General features: G+C 37.3%; 1 protein-coding gene across 1 annotated transcript; it reads right to left on the bottom strand.

Moving 5' to 3' along the window:
- Positions 1-351: 351 nt before the first annotated feature.
- LOC311298309 (NACHT, LRR and PYD domains-containing protein 3-like) lies at positions 352-23,696 on the bottom strand. Its single transcript, XM_084421119.1, has 7 exons — positions 23,612-23,696; positions 18,290-19,063; positions 12,287-14,365; positions 11,848-12,021; positions 11,192-11,365; positions 4,765-4,811; positions 352-2,925 (listed from the first exon to the last, which is right to left on the bottom strand). The coding sequence occupies exons 2-7, from the start codon at positions 19,009-19,011 to the stop codon at positions 2,381-2,383; spliced, it is 3,741 nt and encodes a 1,246-aa protein (XP_084277245.1). The 5' UTR covers positions 19,012-19,063; positions 23,612-23,696; the 3' UTR covers positions 352-2,380.
- Between the last annotated feature and the right edge of the window lie 1,995 nt (positions 23,697-25,691).

Raw genomic sequence — 25,691 nt, 5'->3', positions numbered from 1 at the left:
AGCTGTGTTTTAGGGTGTCCTTAGGGTTGAGTAAGGTGGGCTGAAATATGGTGTTGCATTTTACAACACATTGCAACGTTCACTCACACAGTTTCACTATTGACCACATTTGATGCATTTTTACTTGTTGATAAATCTGAATGTATTGAGTCATTACATGCATCAATAAAATGTAAAAGTTCAGGAAAGAAATACTTGACTTACTTTACACCTTTTAGAAGGCTCTAATATCCCCCTTTGGCCAGTGTAGAGAAGAGAGTGAGTTTTTCTTCTGACAGTTGATGCTGTGTTACAGCCTAGGCTCGAGGCAAAGAAATAATGAACACACATGTGTACAACAAAATCTTTCATATTTATTTATTTTTCTTCTTCATGTAGCCGATTATCAGAAAGGCTTCAGGGATGGGCATATGACAAAATAACAAACAAAACCCAGGTCTAATGCTTTGTTTAGAAACGGAAATAATTCTTAACACAATTAAAGACGAAAAACTCCCTGTAAACTCCCCACCCGACCTCCCTCCCTCAAACACAGGAGAGATGAAATTGTAATCCAAAAAGAAATGGCTCCCAATCCTCTACAAACTCAACCCATCTTTATTTCTAAAAGCACTTTTAAAACCACAATGTGGACCAAAGTGCAGTTCAATAAAATATAAAAGGAAACGGAGAAACATATATACCAAAGAGCGCAACAACCACCACCATACATACAGGGATATAGTAGGCCTATGCGGTAAACATTAATGTTTTAGAACAAGAATTAAGCAGTGTAATATAGAGGACTTTTAGTGTTCTATTTTTTAAAGCAATTCATTAAGTTTACTCTACACTTTTAAAGGATTTGTCAGCTTTTCCCAGCACATTAACAGTTAATCAGAAGTTAAATGTTCACACAGAGAAGTTTACCAACAATTTTTACCAACAAACCACCTTATGCGTCACACACACACACACACACACACACACACACACACACACACACACACACACACACACACACACACACACACACACACACACACACACACACACACACACACACAGTAAACCTGTGTTGTTCACTCAGCTGTGCATAATAGTACCAAATTAACAAAAAACACAATATATTGTCCCGCGTTCGGTTTTCTATCATGCGCCGTGCACGTTTGCGATGATGTAAGATGCACACAAACGCACCAGAGTTCGATAGAATCAAGTTGAATGTGAAACCAGACCAACGCTGCGGGGGCGCCGGGAACAAACGCGCTCAGGCTCGGACCGCAGCAAACGAGCCCAGTGTGAAAGCACCCTAAATAATGTAGAAACTACATAAAGACAGTGCATTTATCTAATTGATCTAACAGGAAATATACAGAAATTGAATAAAGTTATCAAGCACTTCACAGTCTGCTAAAATTATAAATTTAATATAAATTAATCCTTATTAAAGTTACAAAAGTTATTCAGTCGAGCAGTGAGTGATCTTCTGTCTTTTGTTCTTTGATTAACTTTGACAAACAGCAGCAGGTTTATTAGGCTGCTGTCACTTTAAGAGCTGAAGCACATGATGCAGATCTGACACGCATCCTATTTTCTCACAACCCTTTACGTACATTTAAGACTTAATTTAACTCATTTAAGACTGTGCTTAAGATAATACTCCACAAAGCAGGCATTTTGGCATACTTTTGTGTTTTTCTCCGTTTAAGCGTGAAAGAGAACTCTATGCGCGCCAGTACAGATTTAAGTTATTTTTTTCTTTTTTTTTAATCACACTTAAATGGTTTAATAGCACTTGAATTATAGTGCGATCATAAACTGTGGCAACGGATGACAGAAAAAAAAAGGATACTGCATTAATTGCGTTAAATATTTTCAACGCATTAAACTGAAAAGAATAATCGCATGCGTTAACATGTTAATATGGAAGCTTGTTTCCGCCACAGAATAAAACATTTTAAAAGATAATTGTGACTTTTTATCTCACAATTGCGAGTTTACATCTCGCAATTCTGACTTTATTTCTCAGAATTGCGAGATATAAAGTCAGAATTGTGTGAAATAAAGTTGCAATTGCGTGATATAAAGTCCGAATTCTGACTTTTTTTCCTCGCAATTGCGACTTTATATCTTGCAATTCTGATTTTATAATACGCAACTGGGAGATTTAAAGTCGCAATTGCGTGTCATAAAGTCAGAATTGTGAGATATAAACTATTCTGAGGTTTTTTTTTTTTTTTCGTTTTTTTTCTTAGAATTGGACTTTATTCTTTGTCAGAATTGCGAGATATAAAGTCGCAATTGTGAGAAAAAAAGTCAGAATTCGGATTTTATAAGACGCAATTGCGACTTTATTTCATGCAATTCTGACTTTATAACACGCAATTGCGAACAGAAATCAATCTGAAACAGAAATCTGACACAGAGACACCGAGGTAAGGAAATAAAGCCCAAATCCAGCATAGAGATCTTCCGTGAATGTGGTGTTGAATGTGTGTATGTGTGTGAGTGTGTGTGTGTCAGAGACGCTGTAGAAGGACAGAGTGCCGGCCGGCTTGTCTACATACACTCCCACTCTCTTGGAGGAGCCTGAAGGGACAGGTTTTTTAGTGCTCTTATTATTGTGACGGACAGTAAATTTGTTATCAGAGCAGAGCAGACTCCAGGAGATTTCACTGGATCCAAACCCACAGTCATCACTTCCTCCTTTCCTGCCGATTCCTTTATATGTCACTGATATTTCAGCATCTCCACTCCATTCAGCCTCCCAGTAACAGCGTCCAGACAGACTCTCTCCACACAGAACCTGAGGAACCTTCTCAAATCTCTCTGGATGATACGGATACGGCTGCTCCTCTCTCATGTATGTTACCTTTCTGTTCTGCTCAGACAGAGCGAGATAAACATGTGCTGTGTTTGGATCCAGTGTGAGATCACAGGCATCTGAACACAAGAAGAGACGACATTTTTAACAACAACCGTCTCAACATTGAGTGTTTAGACCACAAGCAAACACTATGATTTATGCAGTTTACACATCTTTCCAGAAGTATCACTAAAGAAATGCAAGAAATAGACAACAGATATGGTAGAAAAAGTGTGTGCTTTCCCTAACAACTCAACTCAACTAAAATAAAATAAATAAAAAATAAATTATATATGTATTTGTGTGTGTTTGATCATTGTATAATACATCTTGGGGGATTTTGATACTTATAGCTCGTGTTTATTTGTCTAATATGCACTCTCATAAACACCATGAGCAAAGCAAATCCCTTTTAAATGTTATGTACAGTCTAGCATGATGAATGTTGAGCGTTACATGTAGTCCTGTGAACATAGTCAGATAAAATCAAAAGTTACAAGCATATTGATTTAAAAAAAAACAAATTTTAACCTGCCAATGTAGAATTCTTTACTGACAAAATTCAGAAACACCTAAAATGGTTGACAGGAAAATTGGGTATCATTTGAGTCTGCATGCTACACAAAATCTAAATAGTATATTAATTGGCCAAAAACTATTGAGAAGTTATAAACAAAACAGCCATTTTTCTTATTTCTTGATCTGTAGATGGCGCTGTGTTGAAACTGTCATATACATTGTCAAAATATTGTGAAGATACAGCCTCAATCCCTAATTGGCTAGCCTGGTAATACCAAACTCTGCTACTTCACTTTGCTTCGTAGACAGAGTCTGGAAGGGCATAATTGAAAAGCGTTTTCTTTCTCGCGGGGGGGCGCTTGTCTGAAGTTTAAAATCATTGGTTACCCGTAAGCCAATCACATAACGTTTGGTTATGGCGTGTGTTATGCGCATGCTCAGCCGCATCTAACTTCCACTGTAAACACATGTATGATGCAAAAACAAAACCATCGAGCGAAATACCGGAGTGAACATGGCTGTGAACAACTTTTGCAGATTATGTGAAGTAAATCTACGCATCCACGGTACAATCAGCGTCTACGTCACGGCTCTCAGCCCGCCCTCTGTTCTTTGATTGGCCGGCTGTTTTGAGGCCGGAGGAAAACGGGGAAAACGGTCGCTATCTCAGACTGAGAACAGAAGCGAACTGAAATTGAGCGGAAGTACGAAGTCTGACGTAGTCAGGCTACTACCTGGCATGTTCACTATCAAATTTGTTTTTCATAAAGTTTTGATTTGAACTCCATTGTCTAATGGTCATTTGTGTCAAATTCAGTGAATATGAGTTAAAAGATCTAGAATGAGTTTAAATTGAGATTTAAATTGAGCTAATGGTATATGTGCAGACTGTTCTCTATCTGTGTGCCATATTTCATAACTTTTCCTATGTATGGTTTTATAGGCTACCATAGAGTTCAACAGAACAGAACACTAACAGATATAACAATGGTGTCAATGCACATTTGATGGATGGTCCCTTAAAACAGAGTAGTTGGACATGGACACATACAATTATCGTGTGTATAATACTACTAATAAGTAGTATACAATTATTTTGTGTGCTATGACCAATAAGGTTGAAAACACCCCTTAACTGTGCCTCCAAATGTGCCTTTTTTTTTTTTGTTCATCCATGTTTTTAAATAGCTTGAACACGTAAGTGATTTAAAGCAGTCCTGTACAGATATATTTTTTATAGGTTTAGAGATTGTTTGCCTCTTCACGATGACTCACTTAATTTAGTCCTAATTTGTAAATCGCTTTGGACAAAAGCGTCTGCTAAATGACTAAATGTAAATGTAATGTAAATATATAATGCCATTCTACCCAGCCATTGTGTGTGTGTGTAGACCTACATTTTTTTGGTCCTGATGTAATCCTGATCTCTCCTCCATGATCTATGCTGAAAAACAAACAAAACAACATGTCACATTCGGTTCATATCATACAATATCAATGTATTTGTAAACAAATTATTCGCATACATAACAGAGAAAAAAGTTTTCCTGGTTTAACTGGTACTACATGTTGGTCCCCGACTCTCTGCACACCCAGTTTTCTCTGCTCACTGAGACACAGCCCTGCTCGCACCAGTTGAACACCCTGCATGGAAGCACAAGATCCTCTCCTCCTCTCTTTCTAATTTACTCTTTTAAAATAAAAGGTCCCACTTAATATAAGGGGCAAGTCAAGTCATCTTCTTTTATATAGCGCTTTTAACAATATAGATTGTTGCAAAGCGACTTTACAGTGATAATAGGAAATTAAAGTAACAGAGATTGTTTTGGCTTTACAGCAGCTGTAGAATAGTTATTGTCCAGCTAAAGTTAGTTTTGATTGATTCACTTACGTCGCAACAATCATAAGATATTAACTTATTAACAGTAACACGACACCGTTTTAACAGAAAACTCTTCAGTTCTTTCTGCGCAAACTTTAAAAACGCGAACCTGTGAAAATGCTGATGGCGTGCACATGCGTATTACCAGTTCAGTCTATAGGGAAGCGCGTTTGAATATATGTGCGCAGGCGTGTAGCTTTAACTACGATATACTAAAATTGTAATTAATAATTTGATACAATGCACATATTGTGTACATACAGGTTTTTACATTGTAAAATTATTGACAGCTGTAATTCATTTCTGTAATAACATCTATAAATGTTGATCCACTTTTTACCCCCAAAAGTGTTTTGCAATACAACATCAACACAATAATGAAGCATTCGGATAATGTAGCATTCCCATTTCACTTTACAACTAAATCACAGGCCTGGAACAAAGAGCTCCCTAGCCAACATTTTGCTCGAAGATCTTTATCTATTACCATGCTTGTTAGCATCATGTGACATAGAAGAAACTGGGATTTATTTTTACACAATTAACCTGTCCCAAAATGTATATAGTATATTCCTGCTAGGCTAGGTCTCCTAAACATTAGATCGCTCGCACCTAAGGCAGTTATTGTAAATTAAATGATCACAGATAATACTTTTGATGTACTCTGCCTCATCGAAACCTGGCTTAAACCAAATGATTATTTCGGTCTCAATGAGTCTACTCCAGCAGGCTACTGTTAGAAGCACAAGCCTCATCTGATTGGTCGTGGCGGCGGTGTTGCAACAATTTATAGAGATATTCTTAATGTTAGTCAGAAAACAGGACACAGGTTTAACTCATTTGAAGTGCTTGTGCTAAATGTTACACTCCCAGATATAAGAAAAAAAAAACTTCTATCTCTTGCTTTGGCTACCGTATACAGACCTCCAGGGCCCTATGCTGATTTCATTAAAAAAAATTGCAGATTTTCTCTCAGACCTATTGGTCAACGTTGATAAAGCATTGATTTTTGGAGATTTTAACAATCACGTAGATAATTCAAATGATGCATTACAGATTTACTAAATTAATTTGGGGTCAAGCAAAATGTCCAATCGTTTTAATCATAAATTAGATTTACTTATATCGCATGGAACCAATCCTACTGATAGTGATGATATCACTGATCACTACCTTGTAACTTGAATACTGTGTACGGCTGAAATTTGTCATGTTGCGCCGCGTTATCAGCAAGGTAGAACAATTCTCCTAAATACTATCGATAGATTCACAAATAACCTGCCTGACCTGTCTCAGCTTCTCAGTGTACCCAAACACACAAATGAACTAGAGGAAATGTCTAGCAGTATTTGCAACATTTTCTCTAGTACATTAGAAACTGTTGCTCCGATCAGATAAAAAAAAAGGTTAGAGAGAAAAGTACTGCACCTTGGTACAACAGTATTACTAACGCTATTAAGAGAGAAACTCATAATCTAGAGCGCAAATGGAAACAAACTAACCTAGAGGTCTTTAGAATCGCGTGGAAAGACAGCACTTCCCGTTATAAAAAGGCTTTAAAAGCAGCCAGGGCCGAGCATCTCCGCATAATAATAGAAAATAACCAAAGCAATCCAAGATTTTTATTTAGTGCAGTGGCGAGATTAACAAATAAACAGATATCACCTGAACAAATTATTCCATTACAGTTTAGTAGTAACGACTTTATGAATTTCTTCAATGAGAAAATCGAATGCATCAGAAACACAATTGTAAATTTACTACCTTTGACAGTGTTTTATGATTCAGCCTCAATTATCGCCCCTCAAGAACAATTGCACTGCTTTACAACCATGGGTGAGGAAGAGCTAAATAAATGTATCTCTGCATCTAAACCAACAACATGTTTGATAGATCCAATACCCACTAAATTACTGAAAGAGTTGTTACCTGTAGCAGAAGAGCCTCTTCTCAATATTAGCAACTCGTCTTTATCTCTAGGTCATGTTCCAAGATCGTTCAAGCTGGCAGTTATTAAGCCTCTCATAAAGAAATCACAATTACATCCAAATGAATTCACAAATTACAGACCCATTTCAAATATTCCATTTATGTCTAAAATACCAGAAAAAGTTGTGTCCGCTCAATTAGGCTCTTTTTTTGCCAAATAATGATATATATGAAAAATTTCAGTCTGGATTTAGGCCCCATCATAGCACGGACACTGCACTTGTTAAAATTACAAATGACTTACTTCTAGCTTCTGACCAAGGCTATATCTCTATACAAGTTTTACTTGATCTTAGTGGTGCGTTTGACACTATAGATCATAAAATACTATTAGATCGATTACAAAATTACACTGGTATTCAGGGCTGAGTTTCCCTATAACGTTGTCTCTTAGCGCGCTACAAAGACTCTTAAGGTAAAACTTAACTAAAGGTATACCATTGATAGGCGTGTTCCCCGAACCATACCTTAGCAATCTGCTTAAGATATACCTTCTTAAGTGAGACGTTACCCGGTGCTGTCTGTGGCGATGCTGCAGAATTGGTAAATATCGATGGCTCGAGAATCAATTATTCTCTTGTGCAGGGGCTTTTTTACTGCATTATGTGAGAAAGCGGTGTTCTTTATAAAAGAAGCACTTTAGAAATAGTTGAAATTGCATTTATTAGGACTCATGGGATATTATAAAAAATAATCCAAACTATAATAGCCTATAATAGCCAAGCCGACATATTTTAAAATTGTATCATATATTGCTGCCATAATAACCATTTCAAATTTTTACGCGCTTTCTTCTCTTTCCCATTTTTGTTCGCTGAGGTGGAGCTGCGATGAAATATTGTTCTTGTAAATACTTTCCAGCATTTCAGTAATAAAAGTGTACATCTAACGTACGGTGCTCGGCAGTGATCAAAAAGGATTTAAACAGTGAATTTTGAATCTCTTCTTGTAAACTCAGAGATTTGGATTCAGACGGCAATTAAATCACCACACGACCTGTTTGTTAAAAAAACAGTAGGTACTAATTTGGTCAGGGATTTTTACGCGGGTTGGGTGAGAAAAAACACTGATATTATGGATTCGGACGGCACTAAAACCACCGACTTAGCCCTGTAAATGTTTAAAATACGAGCCCATGAGAGATAATTAGCATCCGAATAGGACTTAACTGACAGTAGCCTATGCTTTCACTTGCCTTTAAAAGCGCTTTTTTATTAAATTAATAATATAATATAGGCTATATAATAATATAATTAAAATTCTAACAACAATCAGTGTAATGACAATTTTATTTTCGCATGAAAACACTTGAATTAGCCTAATTGAACACTCTCTGTGTGTATTAAAACTTCAGAATTATATTCGTATAGACCTGCGACAGTGATAAGGTAAAGCTAAGAGTGGGCCAGACTAACCTTCCGAACATATGACTTACAGAAGGTTTACTTAACTAAGAACGTTTCGGGAAACACGTATTAACGATAAGGTACAGCTTAAGGTGTAACTTAAGAACGACGTAGCGTTAAGAAGGTTTCGGGAAACCCAGCCCTGGGTCAGGTATTAAGGTGGTTTACATCTTATCTAACAGACTGTTACCATTTTGTGTACTTAAATGAGGAAAAACGAAGATTAGGCCCTCTGCTATTTTCAATATATGCTGTCACTTGGTAATATTATAAGAAAACATGGAATTAATTTAAACTGTTATGCCGATAATAATAGTTATATATTTCATCACAACCAGATTAATTATCTAAATTGTCTAAGTTGACAGAATGTGTTAAATATAAAATATTGGATGAGCTGTAATTTTCTTCTTTTAAATTCAGCTAAGACTGAGGCATTACTTATTGGACCAAAAACCTGTAAAAAAAATCTCTTAGAATACAATTTGCATTTGGAAGGATGTACTGTAACTCCATCCTCTAACACTGAGGTCCTGTGATAATATTAGTCCCGTGCGAATCGGCATCTCTGTGATTTGGCGGGTCGTTTATAATTTTTTCAAGGTTTTTGTTTCCTGTGCGCTTTTTTATCCATCTTTCGCGAAGAATGGAGGCTGCGTTGGAGTGTTTTGATAGTATTTTGGATGCTAGGTCATATCGCTATACACCATGATGTGATACAACTATACAATTTGCAGAAAGAGAAAGCTGAAAACCATCAGAAGAGCAAAAACAAAAAGAATGATTAGATGGAGATGGATGACATGTATAGCAGCATGTGGTAAGGAACATTCTTCTGTTTATCATACAGCTAGACCTATAATAACGACAATACATTTCCAAGCACTAGCATATCCGGGAGATAAGTCAGTAAATTCGAGTAAAATCACAGGCTTTGCTTATTCAGATGTGGGATGGGTAACTTCTAAATCACACGACGTCCCCAGATAATACTTATCCAGTGTGAATAGGGCTTTAGACAGTTCCCTCTGATAACAGAACACTCTAAATTGTAATATGGACTCATGCACTTTCTGTAAAGCTGCTTTGAAATATGTGTACTGTGAAAAGCGCTATACTAGGGATGTGCACGAATATTCGAATATTCGATCTGTAATTATTATTCGAAAAATAAAATACTATTCGAATTTAACTTTTTTTCGTACATTTTTTTTCGCAGTTATAATTAAATGCACTCGTGGTGCTGTGGATTGTGTTTAATAATTGGATTTGATCACATAATGTCGTCGTCTGCCTCACGAAGTTTGGAATTACTTCGATGAAAATGATATTACAAAATGGAATAACTTTGAATTAATTATTAATGAAACTGAGTTATCATCATATCACCACCACAATGAGAAATCAAATGAAATCCAAACACCAGTCGACTGAGGAAGCAGCTGTCCATCACTGCATTAACGACTGCAGGTAAGCACAGCTGTACCCCGAGGGAATCGTGATCCAAGATGATATCTTCTGGTAGCAAAATGATTTTGGGACATATGCTTCCTTTAAGTTTCGTTGATGGAGACCGGTTTAAGAACAGCAAACGCAAAGTGCTGTTAGTAACTTCACTTTGCACACTGTGTCTCTGCAACGTCTTTCAGCGCAGCGCGTTTTCTCAATCGAGCATGTGGATATTATTGTTTTTCTCAACATGAATGTGAAACAATAAACACGATAATCATATGCTGACTCGAGTGCATGTAACTTACATTCTGTACGATAACTGCGCAGTCTGCTTTATTAGCGATTTTTTTTCCTTTGCGCTGCTTGAGTTTAAATGCTTTTGTTCTTTATATTTTTTGTTTAAACATATTGTTTAATGTTTTCAACTAAAAGAAAACCTTAAGATATATAGTAAGCTTGTTGTGTATATTGCCTAATGTAAGCTTTGTTCAGAAATGGTGACAAAAACTTAAAAAAATAACTTAAACTTCTTGTTAAATGACATTTAAATAAACAAATATTCGAATATTCGATTTTTATGAACCCGAATATTCGAATACAATATTTTTAGAAAAATGCCCATCCCTACGCTATACAAATAAACGTGAATTTAATTTAATTTAATTACATTAAAGAGAGTACAAATGGACTTGGATAGAGTAACTGCCAAAGTCTGTCATGGGTCAAGATTATACACTCATTGGCCACTTTATTAGGTACACCTGTTAAACTGCTCATTAACACAAAAATCATAAATTAGCTCAGAAAAGATTCAGAAAGCAGTTACTCCAGTCTGCAAGACACAATCCATCAACCGATTCACTATCCTCCACCTGAAAGCTGTCTCATGTGTGAATTGAACTCAGAGCGTGAACTCAGAGCGGAAGTTGGATAGCAATAGCTTTACTCTGGCAACAAGACAATTTACACAGATAAAACACCCTGCCCAGAAGCACATGTATTTCACCCCAATATTTTTAAAGATTATAACAGGCACACACGCAGTATAGTATAATTATTAGTGATAATTATTATCGGTATTAGTGCCATACATACTTAAGAATCTCCAATGTGCAGTTAGGATTGTTCAATGTATCAGAGAGCTTCTTTACTCCTGATTGTCCAAGGTGATTGTAGCTCAGATCCAGCTCTCTCAAGTGTGAGGGGTTTGAACTCAGTGCTGAAGCCAGATAACAGCAGCTTTCCTCTGTCAACATACAGCCAGACAATCTACAAACAAAAAAATAAAGTCAGATAATCTGCAGACATCAGCAGTCAAATAATCTACAAACACATCAATAGTCAGATAATCTACAAACATGCATAAAGTCATATAATCTACATTATATTTGAGCTCCAACCCTAATTAAACACAGCTGAACCAATTAATCAAGGTGTTCAAAATTACTTGAACATAACAGCAAGATGTGTTGGAGCACATTAAAGTCTACAGGAAGGTAGCCCTTCAGGAGCAGGTTTGGCTACCCCTATTTTACAGACACAAATCAAGACAGATAATCTATAGACTCAAACACACATCTACAGTACAATAATCTACAAACACACCCAATCGTCAGATAATCTACAGCAGAGATCTTCAATTCCAACCCTTTTAGGGCCAGTGTCCTGCAGAGAGTAATTAACCCTGTAGCTGCTATATCATGATATTTAAGACAGACTAGTTAAATACCCCTTACTATAGTTAAATATACCTCAGTATCTCCAGCTTACAGTTTGGACTTTTCAGTCCAGCAGAGAGCAGCTTCACTCCTGAATCACAGAGGTCATTGTTACTTAGGTCAAGCTCTCTCAGACAGGAGTTTGATGATTGTAGAGCTGATGCCACAATTTCACAACACTGATCAGTAAGGTTACAGCTTGCCAATCTGAACAATATAACAAAAAACAAAGTGTTTGTGTCAGTTTTCAACCACAGTTTTTCTCAACACCTATTAATTTAACATTAAGTTTAACATTACTGAACATTTAGTTTACTCTGAATTTAATAGCATAGTGAAAAAGAAAATGAAACCACAACAAAACAAAATAAATCTGTGAAGGTATCAGCTCCCATGACATCATGCTTGTGCTCACTTGTATCACATTTGTTTACAGTATTTAAACATATATTTTTTAGATAATTACACTCACAGAGCTTTCCGGCAGTTCCTAACAGCAGGTACCAGCCTCTGCTGACCATCTCTTGATTTTATGTTATACTTTCCAAGATCTAACACATCCAGCACCTCCGCTGACATCAAAATCATATTTGCCAAAGTTGAACATTGTACAAGAGAAAGTTTTTTACTTGTTTCAGAGATTAAAAAAGTCTTCATTTCTTCAAAAAGAGAATTGTCCTTCATTTCAATCAAGCAGTGTGAGAGATTCATCCATCGTTCAGGACTGACTTTCTTTTTTTGAACTTGCTTGATGTGTTGGATCACTTTCTCAATGCTTTCTGAACTGTTCTCTTTATGTGTCAGTAGATCTTGTAAGAGTCTCTGATTGGACTCCAGAGAGATTCCCAGCAGAAACCGTAGAAAAAGATCGAGGTGTCCATTTTTACTGTCGAGGGCTTTATTTATTACTCCTTTCAGAAGTACATCCAGATGAAGATTCTCATGCTGAGTTTTGGACTTTCCTCTCAGAAACAATCTCAGAACCTCACTGTTATTGTGTAAATATGAAACAAACATGAAAAATGCTGCCAAAAACTCTTGAAAGCTCAAATGTAAGAAGCTGTAGACTTTCCTCTGATGAATCACAGATTCCTCCTTAAAGATCTCAGTACAAATCCCAGAATACACTGAGGTATCAGTGACGTCTATGCCGCTCTCAATCAGGTCCTCCTCATAGAACATCACATTGCCCTTCATCAGCTGTTTGAAAGCCAGTTCTGCAAGTTTCACAATCCCTTCTCTGCTGGACTGCAGAAGTTTCTCTGGATCTCTCTCTTCATACTTCTGATTCCTCATGTTGATCTGAATCAGCAGGAAGTGGATGTACATTTCAGTCAGAGTTTGAGGGATTTCTGCACTCAGATCTTCTTTCAGGTGCTTTTGAAGCACAGTGGAGGAGATCCAGCAGAAGACGGGTATGTGGCACATGATGTGGAGGCTTCTTGCACTTCTGATGTGTGAAATAATTTTGCTGGCTTGATGCTCGTCACTGATTCTCTTCCTGAAATATTCCTCCTTCTGTGGGTCATTGAATCCTTGAATGTCTGTCACACGGTTGATGTATTTGGAGGGGATCTGATTGGCTGCTGCTGGTCTGGTGGTGATCCAGATGAGAGCCGAGGGAAGCAGATCTCCTTTCATGAGGTTAGACATCAACACACCCACTGATGAAGTCTCAGTCACATCAGAAACTTTCTGAGCATCTGAAAACCTCAGTTTAATTCTACTTTCATCCAGACCATCAAAGATGAACAAAACTTTACACTCCTCATAAATCTTTGAGTCCAGATCTTGAAGTTCAGGATGAAAGTCCAGCAGAAGTTTGTGAAGACTGTACTGATCATCTTGAATCAAGTTCAGCTCTCGAAATGGAAGCACAAACATGAAATCTACATCCTGATTGGCGTTTCCCTCTGCCCAGTCCAGAATGAACTTCTGCACAGAGACGGTTTTTCCAATTCCAGCAATGCCTTTGGTAAGAACAGCCTTTATTTTGTCTTTCTCCTCGTATCCTGGTTCAGGTGAAGCTTTAAATATGTCATTGCAATTGATTGGAGTGTCTTGTGTACTGGGTATTTCCATCTGTAAAACCTCATGTTCTTCATTCACCCCTTCACTCTCTCCCTTTATGATGTAGAGCTGTGTGTAGATCCTGTTCAGGAGGGTTTCATTCTCTTGTTGTTTGATTCCCTCAAATAACCTCACATAACTGTTCTTCATTTTAGTTTTGTGTTGTGTTTTGACACTCTGCATTTCATCATCTATTGGTTGTTGAGAATCCTGCTGTAGGTCGCTAGTCTCCTCCAACAGTTCTGCTTCTGTGTAACAATAAGAACCAGCAGAAGTGGATCCTCCTGTGACATTTTTAAAAAAAGGACGATTTCTAGATCTCTTTCTGCATCGAGGACAGTCAAAGTATTTTGATGGACGGAACAAATCCCAGTGGCGGTTGATGCAGTTTTTGCAAAATCTGTGCCCACAGTTGATAGAGACTGGATCTTTCAGAACCTGCTTACAAACTCCACATTTTGAGTCCACATCCTTCTCCACACTGGAAATATAGGAGAGAGAGAGAAAAAAAAAAAAGAAGTTTTTATTGTGCCCATGAATCTGCAAATGCACCTCGTTCGCTATCACGGTGAACTACTCTCAGGTGATAATGAGGGCAAACCAAGTCAGCCGACAATCACTACTGCGTTCAAAGCAATGTTCATGCACTTTTATCTGTCTAGATGTACAGTGTTTACATTTAAGACCAGGAGGCAGTGAGTTATTAAGCAAATGCATATTTCTTTGCACAATGTTGGAAATGTTGGCATTAATAAATGCATAAAATTTCCTTATTTCCTTATTCCTTCTTTTTCTTGTCAGTCACATATATCGTGATATATCGTTGATGAAATTTCTTCCAATATATTGAATATCGTAGATATCGCGAATCGTGATATTATCATATCGTGGACCACATATCGCCACAGAATTGAATATATATAAATAAATGTAATTTATTCCTGTGATCAAAGATGCATTTTCATTACAATCATCATTATTCTAGTCTTCAGTGTCACATGATCCTTCAAAAATCATTCTAATATGATGATTTGCTGCTCAAGAAACATGTAGTATTATTATCAATGTTAAAAACAGTTGTGTAATTTTTTTTTCAGGATTCTTTGATGAATAGAAAGTTAAAATAACACCATTTAGCTTAAATAGATAGCTTTTGTAACATTAAGTGTCTTTACTGTCACTTTTGAACAGTTTAATGCATCCTTGCTAAATATATGTATTAAATTATTTAAAATTATTTTATCTTACTGAAACTTACTGACCCCAAACTTTTGAACGGTAGTCTATAATGTTACAAAGGTTTTCTATTTCAGATAAAAGCTGTTCTTTGAAAATTCCAATTCATCAATGCCAAGGGTCCTCAAATCCTGTCCTAATGGGCCCACTGCCATGCAGAGTTTAGCTCAAGCCCTGAACAAACTCGCCTACCTGTAATTGTCTAGTTACTCCAAAGTCCTTCATTAGCTTGCTCAGGTGTTTTTGATTAAGGATGGAGCTAAAGCTGAAGCTTTGGAGAGCCCTTTGCCAACAAATTTTAGGTCAAATCCAAATCCAGTCAAATACAATCTATGAATTGATTTCATAGATTTGGGCACCAAGTTGTCTGAAGAAAAATGGGAACATATTCTGATCTTTTTCATTCGTCATCAATATGTGCAAGACACAGCTTGTTACAATGCAGGACTTTACATATGATCTATTACACTAATGGCAAACATACTAGTGGCGAGTCTCATACATATGTTATGGGAATGTCCAAAACCATTATTATTGGACTAAAATATTTAAAACATTGCAGGACGCCTTTAATATAATCCTTGATCCAAATACACTGTCAGCTGTCTTTGGAGTATCATTTGAAATTCATTTTCAAGCATCACTGAGACTTCATTAGCTACACATCTCATTATTTTAAAGTGGAAGTATGTATCACCCCCTACATTTAATATGCGGATTATAGAGGTACTTGAAGCTTGGAAAAGTTTAATTTACACTCACAGTTTTCATTAAAAGGTTCATGAAAAAACACTGACATTATGGATTCGGACAGCAATAAAATCACAGACTTACCACTGTAAATGTTTAAAATACCGTACCAACCCATGAGAAACAATAAGCGTCCGAATATGACTTAACTGACAGTATGCTTTCACTGGCCATTGAAAGCGCTCCGCAGATGGCACCATCTTTTAGAACAACTATTTGCTGTATCGCTGCCATAGTTTGAGCAAACTCCACACCACAATCATTCCTTTTAAAGGGAAACCCCGACTTTTTGGGACATTGGCTTATTCACCATATCCCCCAGAGTTAGATAAGTCCATACATACCATTTTCATCTCCGTGCGTGCCGTAACTCTGTCTGACGCACCCACCGCTAGCCTAGCTTAGCACAAAGACTGGAGGTAAACGGCTCCATCTACCATACTGCCTAGAGCCCTGCATGGGGCAAAACATCCAGCCCTAACCGAGACCTGGCCCGTGGTGTTCAAACCCTAATCCGGCCCCAGCCCGAAAACGTCTGCAATTTTTCAGCCCGAACCCGACCCAAGAGACACACACATACACACACGCTACATGGACAATTGTATTATAGGCCTCAAACATAACTCCCACCACCGACAATTATGCCCACAAATATTAATATAGACTGTCCATTACAGAGAAGCATAAGCATGCAGTAGAGAATATTATATAGCCAAATGTGATCCAGCAGGAAATAAAGATTTACGGCCTACCTTTTTTTGATGTCAAGTAACTTTACTGAAGAACAACGTTTCAAAGAACTCTTATCGCCAACTGGGTAACGTTAAATAATAATAAAAAATAAAAAAAATAAAAGAAATCCGTTGAACTAAGTAGGCTCATTCACTGTTTATTCGCGAGTGTTGTGAAGAAAAAGAATAGCATCCACTGTTGAAGGCTTCAGGCTCATTGTTTGTTGTGGTAATCAAATCAAAACTCTTTCAAAATGCAGCTTTTCCTGAAGTATTGGGAACTTTTAGTAACTCCCCACGCTCCAACCCTGATGCTCTGCATGGTCAACTGTCACCTAATTGCACGCATGTCGTGTTACTCGCGTGATCGCATATTGCGTTGCATATTTATAATATTATCAATATAACAATATTTTACTACAGTAGCCAACAAGAATAGCATGTATATTATGGGCACGATGAAAGGAGAAAAGCTAAATGAGCCTGAGTCCGACCAAAGCCCAACCTGTAAAAAAAACTGCTCCCAATAAGTGACAAAATAACGCCAACATTTTCCTATTTACATGTTGTGATTTGTATAGTCACAGCGTGTACAAATAACATGGTCACATATTCTCAGAAGGCGAAGCACTGCTACTTCTGCATTAGTCAATTAATTGTTATAAGTTGGCTTTCATTGTCGATGCCTTTTGTCAGTTATAGTTTTTTATTTATTTATGTCTACTTTTTAAAACATATTTAAACATATTTAATATTTTGAGGAGCTACTTTAGAATATTTTAACAGGAACGGAGCACTAGTGGAAACTCATTTTAGTTACATCTAATGCAATAAATGTAACTTCTGTTGTTGCTTGCTTTCACTGCAGCAATAAAATCATGTGTCTTTTATCAAAAGAGGCCAGTAGTCTAAAGAATTTATGAAATTAAAACCCTTCAAGTTTTTAAATCACCAAATGGAGTTTGAATGTCACCTAGCGGCCATATTGGCTACTGCGCCTAAAACTCCCAGAGCATTGATAGTTTGGGATGTGATGGATTTGGCTTGCTTTACCAACTGAACCAATCATATTGATAGAAGATGACATGAGTTAAGTCACGAGTTAGTCACTTAATCTTATTTGGGGAGCAATATAGGGGAGCAAGTTATAGTAAAGGAACCAAGTTAGTTAGGGGAACAAGTAAGAGATAGGGGATGTCGATTGTAGACGAGACCCAGGTACTTAGTTAGGTTTGGGGAAAAATCTACCACAGGGACAAATTTGATAGAACACTTGGGTTAGATTTACTGCGATGACTTGCAGTTTTAGGTGCCCAGGCACAGGATTTATATTAATAGAAAATACAAATAAATGTAAAGCAGCAAATTAAGTTCAGCAACCACTTAAGTTTGGATATGTAATTTTCCAGTCTATGTTTAAGAATAGGATCACCAGGTGAGAGGCTAATGAGGCTAACTAGTTATCTGGATTCCAAGACCATCATCTATAAATATGTTCAATTTGGATACATATTTTATACAGCCTTTTTTACCCTTTGTTTTAACAACTATTTGTGCACCCATACACACACTTGTGTTTATGTGTGTTATTGCCAGTGTTGTAGTTTTTAGGGGCGATGAATATAGTATAATATCTAGTATAGGGCACCAACAGAATCTGGACCAGCCCTGAACTTCATGATACTCACACAGGGTCAGAGGTCACAGCAGGTCCATCACTGAGATTAGGGGGATCCATCATGGAGTTGTTACTCTTCATAGACACACAGCTGGATACTGAAGATGGTCCATCACTGAGATTAGGGTGAATACCCATTGAGTTGTTACTCTTCATAGACACACAGCTGGATACTGAAGATGGTCCATCACTGAGATTAGGGTGAATACCCATTGAGTTGTTACTCTTCATAGACACACAGCTGGATACTGAAGATGGTCCATCACTGAGATTAGGGGGATCCATCATGGAGTTGTTACTCTTCATAGACACACAGCTGGATACTGAAGATGGTCCATCACTGAGATTAGGATGAATACCCATTGAGTTGTTACTCTTCATAGACACACAGCTGGATACTGAAGATGGTCCATCACTGAGATTAGGGTGAATACCCATTGAGTTGTTACTCTTCATAGACACACAGCTGGATACTGAAGATGGTCCATCACTGAGATTAAGGGGATCCATCATGGAGTTGTTACTCTTCATAGACACACAGCTGGATACTGAAGATGGTCCATCACTGAGATTAGGATGAATACCCATTGAGTTGTTACTCTTCATAGACACACAGCTGGATACTGGAGATGCTGCTCTCTGAGTGCGAACAGACGCCTCCTCCCCTCTCTCCTCACACACACTCATTTTACAGGTATGGTTCTCCTCCTCTCTCTTGTCAAGCACACTCATTTTACAGGAAGTTTGCTCCTTCTCTTCCTCCTTGATGAGAGACTTTTCAGACCTGTATGTGGACACAGAAAACATGCACAAAACACAACTGAATTGTGTCACATTTTATTTAAATGGCATTTATTTCACTATAACTTAATGTCAACAGTCTTTCTCCAGTTACTGTAAATAATGTTGGTTTGTAGAGCAACATGCCACCACTTTCAAACACAGCAGCCTCGTTTAAACACTGGATTCACCTTCACTTCTGAACTTCTGACACTGCTGAACTCTTGGAGATGTTTTTCACAATCCGTTTTTCGTCTGGCATTAAAGGAACACGCAAACTTTTTGGGACTTTAGCTTATTCACCGTATCCCCCAGAGTTAGATAAGTCCATACATACCATTTTCATCTCCGTGCGTGCCGTAACTCTGTCTGACGCACCCGCAGAAGTAGCAGTGCTTCGCCTTCTGAGAATATAGTTCCCAGTATGTATACGGTTAGAAGATGGCTGTGTCTCATGTGACCTTGTTATTTGTACACGCTGTGACTCTACAAATCACAATGTAAATTACACTCTACCTATGTAAATAGGAAAATGTTGGCGTTATTTTGTCACTTATTGGGAGCAGTATGCTAGCTGGAGCCATTTACCTCCAGTCTTTGTGCTAAGCTAGGCTAGCGGTGGGTGCGTCAGACAGAGTTACGGCACGCACGGAGATGAGAAGGGTATGTATGGACTAGTGTTGCACGATATACCGGTACTAGAAAGGTATCGCGATACCCTGCTATTAAAACGATACGATATTAACTTTTATTAGTACCGGTACTTTAAGAGTGACAGTACTCTAAATAACAAGAGCAGTATTTCTTAATTTGCGTAGCTGTGTGACAGCAGGAGTCAGGACGTGTACATTCACTAAATAACGGAAGCAGAACAGTGTAATATATATACGCGCAGCACTTGACAAAGAAACTTGCATGCGTGAGAAAATAAAGCGCGGGACGTGCTCGCGTTGCCGGGCTCAGACCTGAAGCGCGCGCACAAGTATGGGATCAAATTCCCGCCAAATATATAGCGGTCACGTATCAAAAAATAATAAGCGTGAATCAAAAATTTAAAAACGCATGTAAAAATATATTGCACAAACTGAAAAAAAGAATGCAAAATGATCAGAATAGCAAACAACGTGGTCACGGATCAAAATATAATAAGCGTGAATCAAGAAATAACAAGCATGAATAAAAACTTTAAACACATTAAAAGTTATTTTGCACAAAACTTAAACTTATGGTCATGCTTTCTTAAAAAGTATGTTTTCCTTGGTTTTATTACTGTGTACTTTGTGCTTTCTTGCATTTTCTGCTCATATTTTACTCTTTTGTACGCTTGTGCTGTTTTTCTCTTCGCTCTTCTTTCTATGTTCTGCGCTTGCTTTCCCAAATGTTGCAGTTCGAGTTTCATGTAAATTAGGGCGGGCTTAAGTGTCACCATTGGTCCACTAGTTCTAGATTGACAGCTACTCCTCTAGCCAATCAATCGAAGAGGGGAGTTGACGTCATACCAATGCGACTCGTGGCCATATTCTTATGTATCCCTACATTCATTCTACATTCAGAAACAGAACATAAATTACAAAAAAACAAACAAAAAAAACAATTATAATAAACAATATCATTCTGTACTGTCTATTGCAGGCAGCCCTTTTCTTTTAACTTTTTTTGGTCATATTTGTGTAATGAAAGAGATTTCTCAATGAGAAATGAATTAACCAGCCTTCTGATTTGTAGTGAACATACAAACTGTAGTGATAATTTTACACAGGATAGTTTTATAAACTTTCGTCGGAGACAACTGGGATTCACTGATAATCCGCTGTTACTGGTGAATGGGGCCGAACCGACTATCTCCCGCCTCGGCCTTCATCCTCCCGTCGCTCCGACAACTGGTGCCATCATCGGCAGTGCGTGCCCGCGAGTCAACTTTCCTGCGGATGGGCGTGGTTTCAGCGCAGCCAGCGGACACGCCCCCAGCGTTTGAGAGCAGAGACTACTGCTTATTTTTTCAAGATTTTGTTAGCTTATTTTATTTACTTGGCGGTTTTTTTATCATTCAAATTTGGCTGGGTGGCTAATAACACATTTTTCTGTGACAAACTCAGAACACATACTTAATTTTGACTTTACAGGGACTTTAATTACCCTCAAATCTATATGATTTTCTTATGAATGTTGGGAACCTAACATCATTGGTGCCCATCAATTCAATTAAATTCAATCAACTTTATTGATCCCAAGGGGCAATTTGTTAAGAGCAGCATGTATACAACAGTACATAACACAAATCACACACATTATTCGCAACATATAACCGTCAATCAATATGTGCACTTTTTTCCTCTTTTTTCCCTTAATTTCCTCTTTCCTCTTAAGATGGTCATCAAAAACAGTGCCCAAGTATTTATATGATGAGACAATTTCCTCCTTTACATTATGTATGATGCTCTCAGAAGCAGTATCTCTATATCGCCCAAAGTCAATAATTAATTCTTTGGTTTTAGATACATTTAAATCAAGGCAATGGTTATCACACCATGAAATCAGAGATGGCAGAAGTACACACATCCTTCACTCAAGTAGAAGTATAGATACTCATGTTTAACGAGAGGTAAAAGTTAATATACGGACTACACTTTTTTACTCACGTTAGAGTAAAGAGGTATGAGAAATTCTGAAACCACGACCAATACTATCTGTTGTATGGCCATCACATAAAAAAAGGTTTAAATCCTTAAGCTTGAGCTGTGCAAAATAATTAAAAGTTCTATCTTGAACTGCACCTTCACTTCCATTTTGTTTTTCAGTCTCTAATTATTCCCTGATCTCTCTCTCTCTCTCTCTCTCTCTCTGTGTATGTTTACTTTTTTGCTAATTTTCTTGTACCTGTCACTTCTTCATCAGCAGGTCTACAGTTATGAACAGAACTGTCTCCACCTTGTTGCAAAACAACCACTTCAATGTAATTTGTTTGCACTTAATATACATTTATTTTTGTTAAATTTAAATTATTACATTACGACCATGTGTTTTTGTTTTATCTTAAAATGACTTAAATACTCTAGAACAAAACTATATTTTTCTAAATTACTTAAGTCATAAACTACATCATGGCTATATCTTTATAGAAAAATCCTAATACTGAACATGTCATTTTAATATATATTTCTGTAATTTTAATATATATATTTTAATTAACATTTTAATGACACTATATTATTGAACAAAAATTAATTATTTTATTTATCAAAATAAACAGAAAATAGTGCAAACATTTTATTTTAGCTTTAGTATTTGGATCAATACTGTCTTTTGCACCATGCTGGCTTTACCCTGTGTGTATATGGGGTAAAAGGCTCTCTTCCCCATCTCATACATAAGATTTAAAAAAACTAAAAATAAAAACTTTTATTATTTATGTTCACACAAAATCACTGTTCAATACAAACATATATTTTTCTCTGCAATTATACACTATGGGAGTAGTGAAAAGCTATTTCTTTCTTACGGTGTGCCTTTAGCCCAGTTGTACCCTATAGTACCTTATCTGGTTTTCGAGACTCCACCCACTGGAACAGTTTTTCACAGAATATTACACAACACAGATATTCATGCACGAGCGCTAGGTCCGCGCGGGCACGCACACACACACACACACACACACACACACACACACACACACACTGGGTCATTCAATTAAAACAGATAGGCGGCCTACTCAGTTTCTTCTAACCTGAATAATCACAGCACAGCCATTGTCTTTATCTTATGTGTATGGTGATATTTTTCTGACGACGGCTTGATTATAAATGAGGGTTAATAGTGCAGATTACCAGTTTGGAAAGGAGAGCTGCATGTATGGGCATGCATAGTTTCATATTCATCCCGTTGGTATTTTACGCACAAATCTAATCCACTGACAGCAGCTGAGAGTCAGTCGGGTTTTATTAGTGCATAACACCACATTTTTTGTGATGATACATTATTATAATGTGTGTAATATCCAGATTTTTCCAAAATTATAAAGAAGCCTCAAACTCCAACATTTTTTGGAAACGGGGAAACTTCAGTTTATTTTCACTTGATTTGAATAGTGAGCCAGAGATGCAACACTTTGAAAATTAGGTAAAAGAAAACGAAAGTGCCATCGACGAAATGTGTTAGTAAACAGTAAACTCATCTCTCTCTCTTTCTCTCTCTCTCTCTCTCTCTCTCTCTCTCTCTCTCTCTCTCTCTCTCTCTCTCTCTCTCGCGTAAGAGACAAATCTGTAACTTTGAATCAAATTCATTATTATAAGGAATCTCTCAACCAATATCTCAGAAGTGTATATTAAATACATTATTTGAAAAACGTTAGAGCTCTATTAATTATTTGTACCTGAATCCTCAGCATCTTGATCGACTTTGATAGTAAAATAGGCTGTAACATAGGCTATAAAATAGGCTTTGATAGTAAAATAGGCTATAACCTATACACACATATATAACATAACGTCAATGATGTTGTCATATAAATGTGTCGGCTTTAGATGTGTGTATGAGAAGGACATGCTGAACTTACCAGTGAGAATGACGGCACTTGTCAGCTTTGGTTTACAGCAGAATGAAATGGCGCCTGAAACTTGTTGTTAAAACTTTTAGGTTTCGATTTCGGTCTTCTTCTGTTTTTGTTTCGGCGCATTTCATTCAGTGTGCACATCGCCACCTACTGTGCTGTTGTGTAATCAAGATCGTTTTCTTTTCTTTGTTCCCCATTTTCTAAAATAAATAAAATAGACTACCGGTACTACTAAACTGACACTGTAAAAGAACAATGTATCCTACTTGATCTCTATTGAACTCAAATCTCAATAAATATTTAAAATTCTTCCCCCTCTTGCCATTTTTGTTTACATTTATTACTTTCTCATAACACCATACAAATGTGCTCTACTGTTTCTTTCTCCCCACATAAATCAACATTGTATGTACTTTAGTTAAAAACATAGTTCTATCTCACAGAGTCATTGATGTCATTTCTTGACCAGTAAGAATTACCTCAGATTGCATAGGCTATATGAGTTTCTTCTGTGCCTAAAGCAAATCCACTTTTAGTTTTCTGTCTTGAATGCATCCACATAAGAGACAACATATAAGAAAACTAATCCAATTTCCAAAGATTGTCTCTTTGTTAGATGTATGTGTAGCCGCTTGAACAGCAGAAGTGTGTCAGGAAAGGAGCAAAGCCTAGTTTTGATAGGTCATCTTTTATGCATGTATTCATGTACGTAACCATACTAGTAAAAACAGTTTAACATTGGCTGACAGTTTTAATGTTCGTAAAAAACATCCATTTATGCTCCCTTAATCATATATTAGTCAATATGATTTCCAGAACATTAAACACCATGTATATTTTATGGAAGCTCGTTTCCGCCACAGAATAAAACATTTTGAAAGATAATTGCGACTTTTTTTTAATCTCACAATTCTGAGTTTATAACACGCCATTACAAGTTTATATCTCGCGATTCTGACATCTTTTCTCAGAATTTTGATATAAAGTCACAATTGCGATTTATAAAGTCCAATTCTAAGGAAAAACGGCTTTTAACGCGCAATTCTGACTTTATATCTCCCAATTGCGTGATATAAACATGCAATTCTGAGAAAGTTTATTTCTCGCAATTCCGAGTTTCTCTCACAATTCCGACTTTATAACACCCAATTGTAACTTTATATCACGCAGAGAGAGAGAGAGAGAGAGAGAGGGAGAGGGAGAGAGAGAGGGAGAGGGAGAGGGAGAGAGAGAGGGAGAGGGAGAGAGAGAAGAGGGAGAAACTAGTTGGGTTTTACACATCCCACATATACAGGACATTGTAAAAAAAAATGAGAGGAAACATGAAAATATGTAATGTAAAAATAATATTGAAAAAAATAATGGGGCAAAAAAACAAACATTCATCTGCTTCATGAGGCTCAAGCAGAATGTGATCACATGATGGGTCTCCACTTGTTACATGCTGAAAAGATTTTGGCTGCAGAAGCAATCATTGCTACACTTGCACTGGTCAACCCCAACCGTCCAGCCCTGACACTTGATGAATGGGACAGAATTAAAGATGTGTGAAAGATTTTCTCAGGGATGATTTTGCACATGTCCTACTTTTCACAACAGTGGTAGAGGATGAGTCACTGCAGTACACGTTCAACTTTGACGGCATCGTAGTGTTGTCAGATGTGTCGTGCTTAAACACTGCGCTATCTTTTTTTCGGGAAGGTCGATCCATCTAAGATCAGTAACCACTGGCACATCCTCAAAAAACATCTGGATCTTACACGTTACACTGCAGCGGGGGTTAGTGCGTTAAACGGTAGGTACCGCGTTGGCCTTTGTGGATGGTGGTTAAGTTGTGTCCCTGCCAATCCCAACAGTGCACACTCCATGTTTCGAAGTGAGCTTGTGTTTAAAGCCCAAGCCTCATCAATGCAGTGTTTCAGAATTTTTCTGAAAGGTTGAAGACTCTTCCTCCTCAGGAATTAGAAAGGCCTACCATAATGAGAAATGACTTGAGTAACTTGGGGAGGATGAATTTCCTTGTTGCCGACCAGAAGGTCTTTCTTAACTTGTTTATGCAGTCCATGTTGGCTGTTAATACTGA

Source organism: Rutilus rutilus (assembly GCF_951802725.1).
Source record: "Rutilus rutilus genome assembly, chromosome: 10".
Classification (NCBI taxonomy): Eukaryota; Metazoa; Chordata; class Actinopteri; order Cypriniformes; family Leuciscidae; genus Rutilus; species Rutilus rutilus.
Note: the sequence above shows the minus strand (reverse complement) of the source record. Positions and strands in the feature narration are given on the sequence as shown.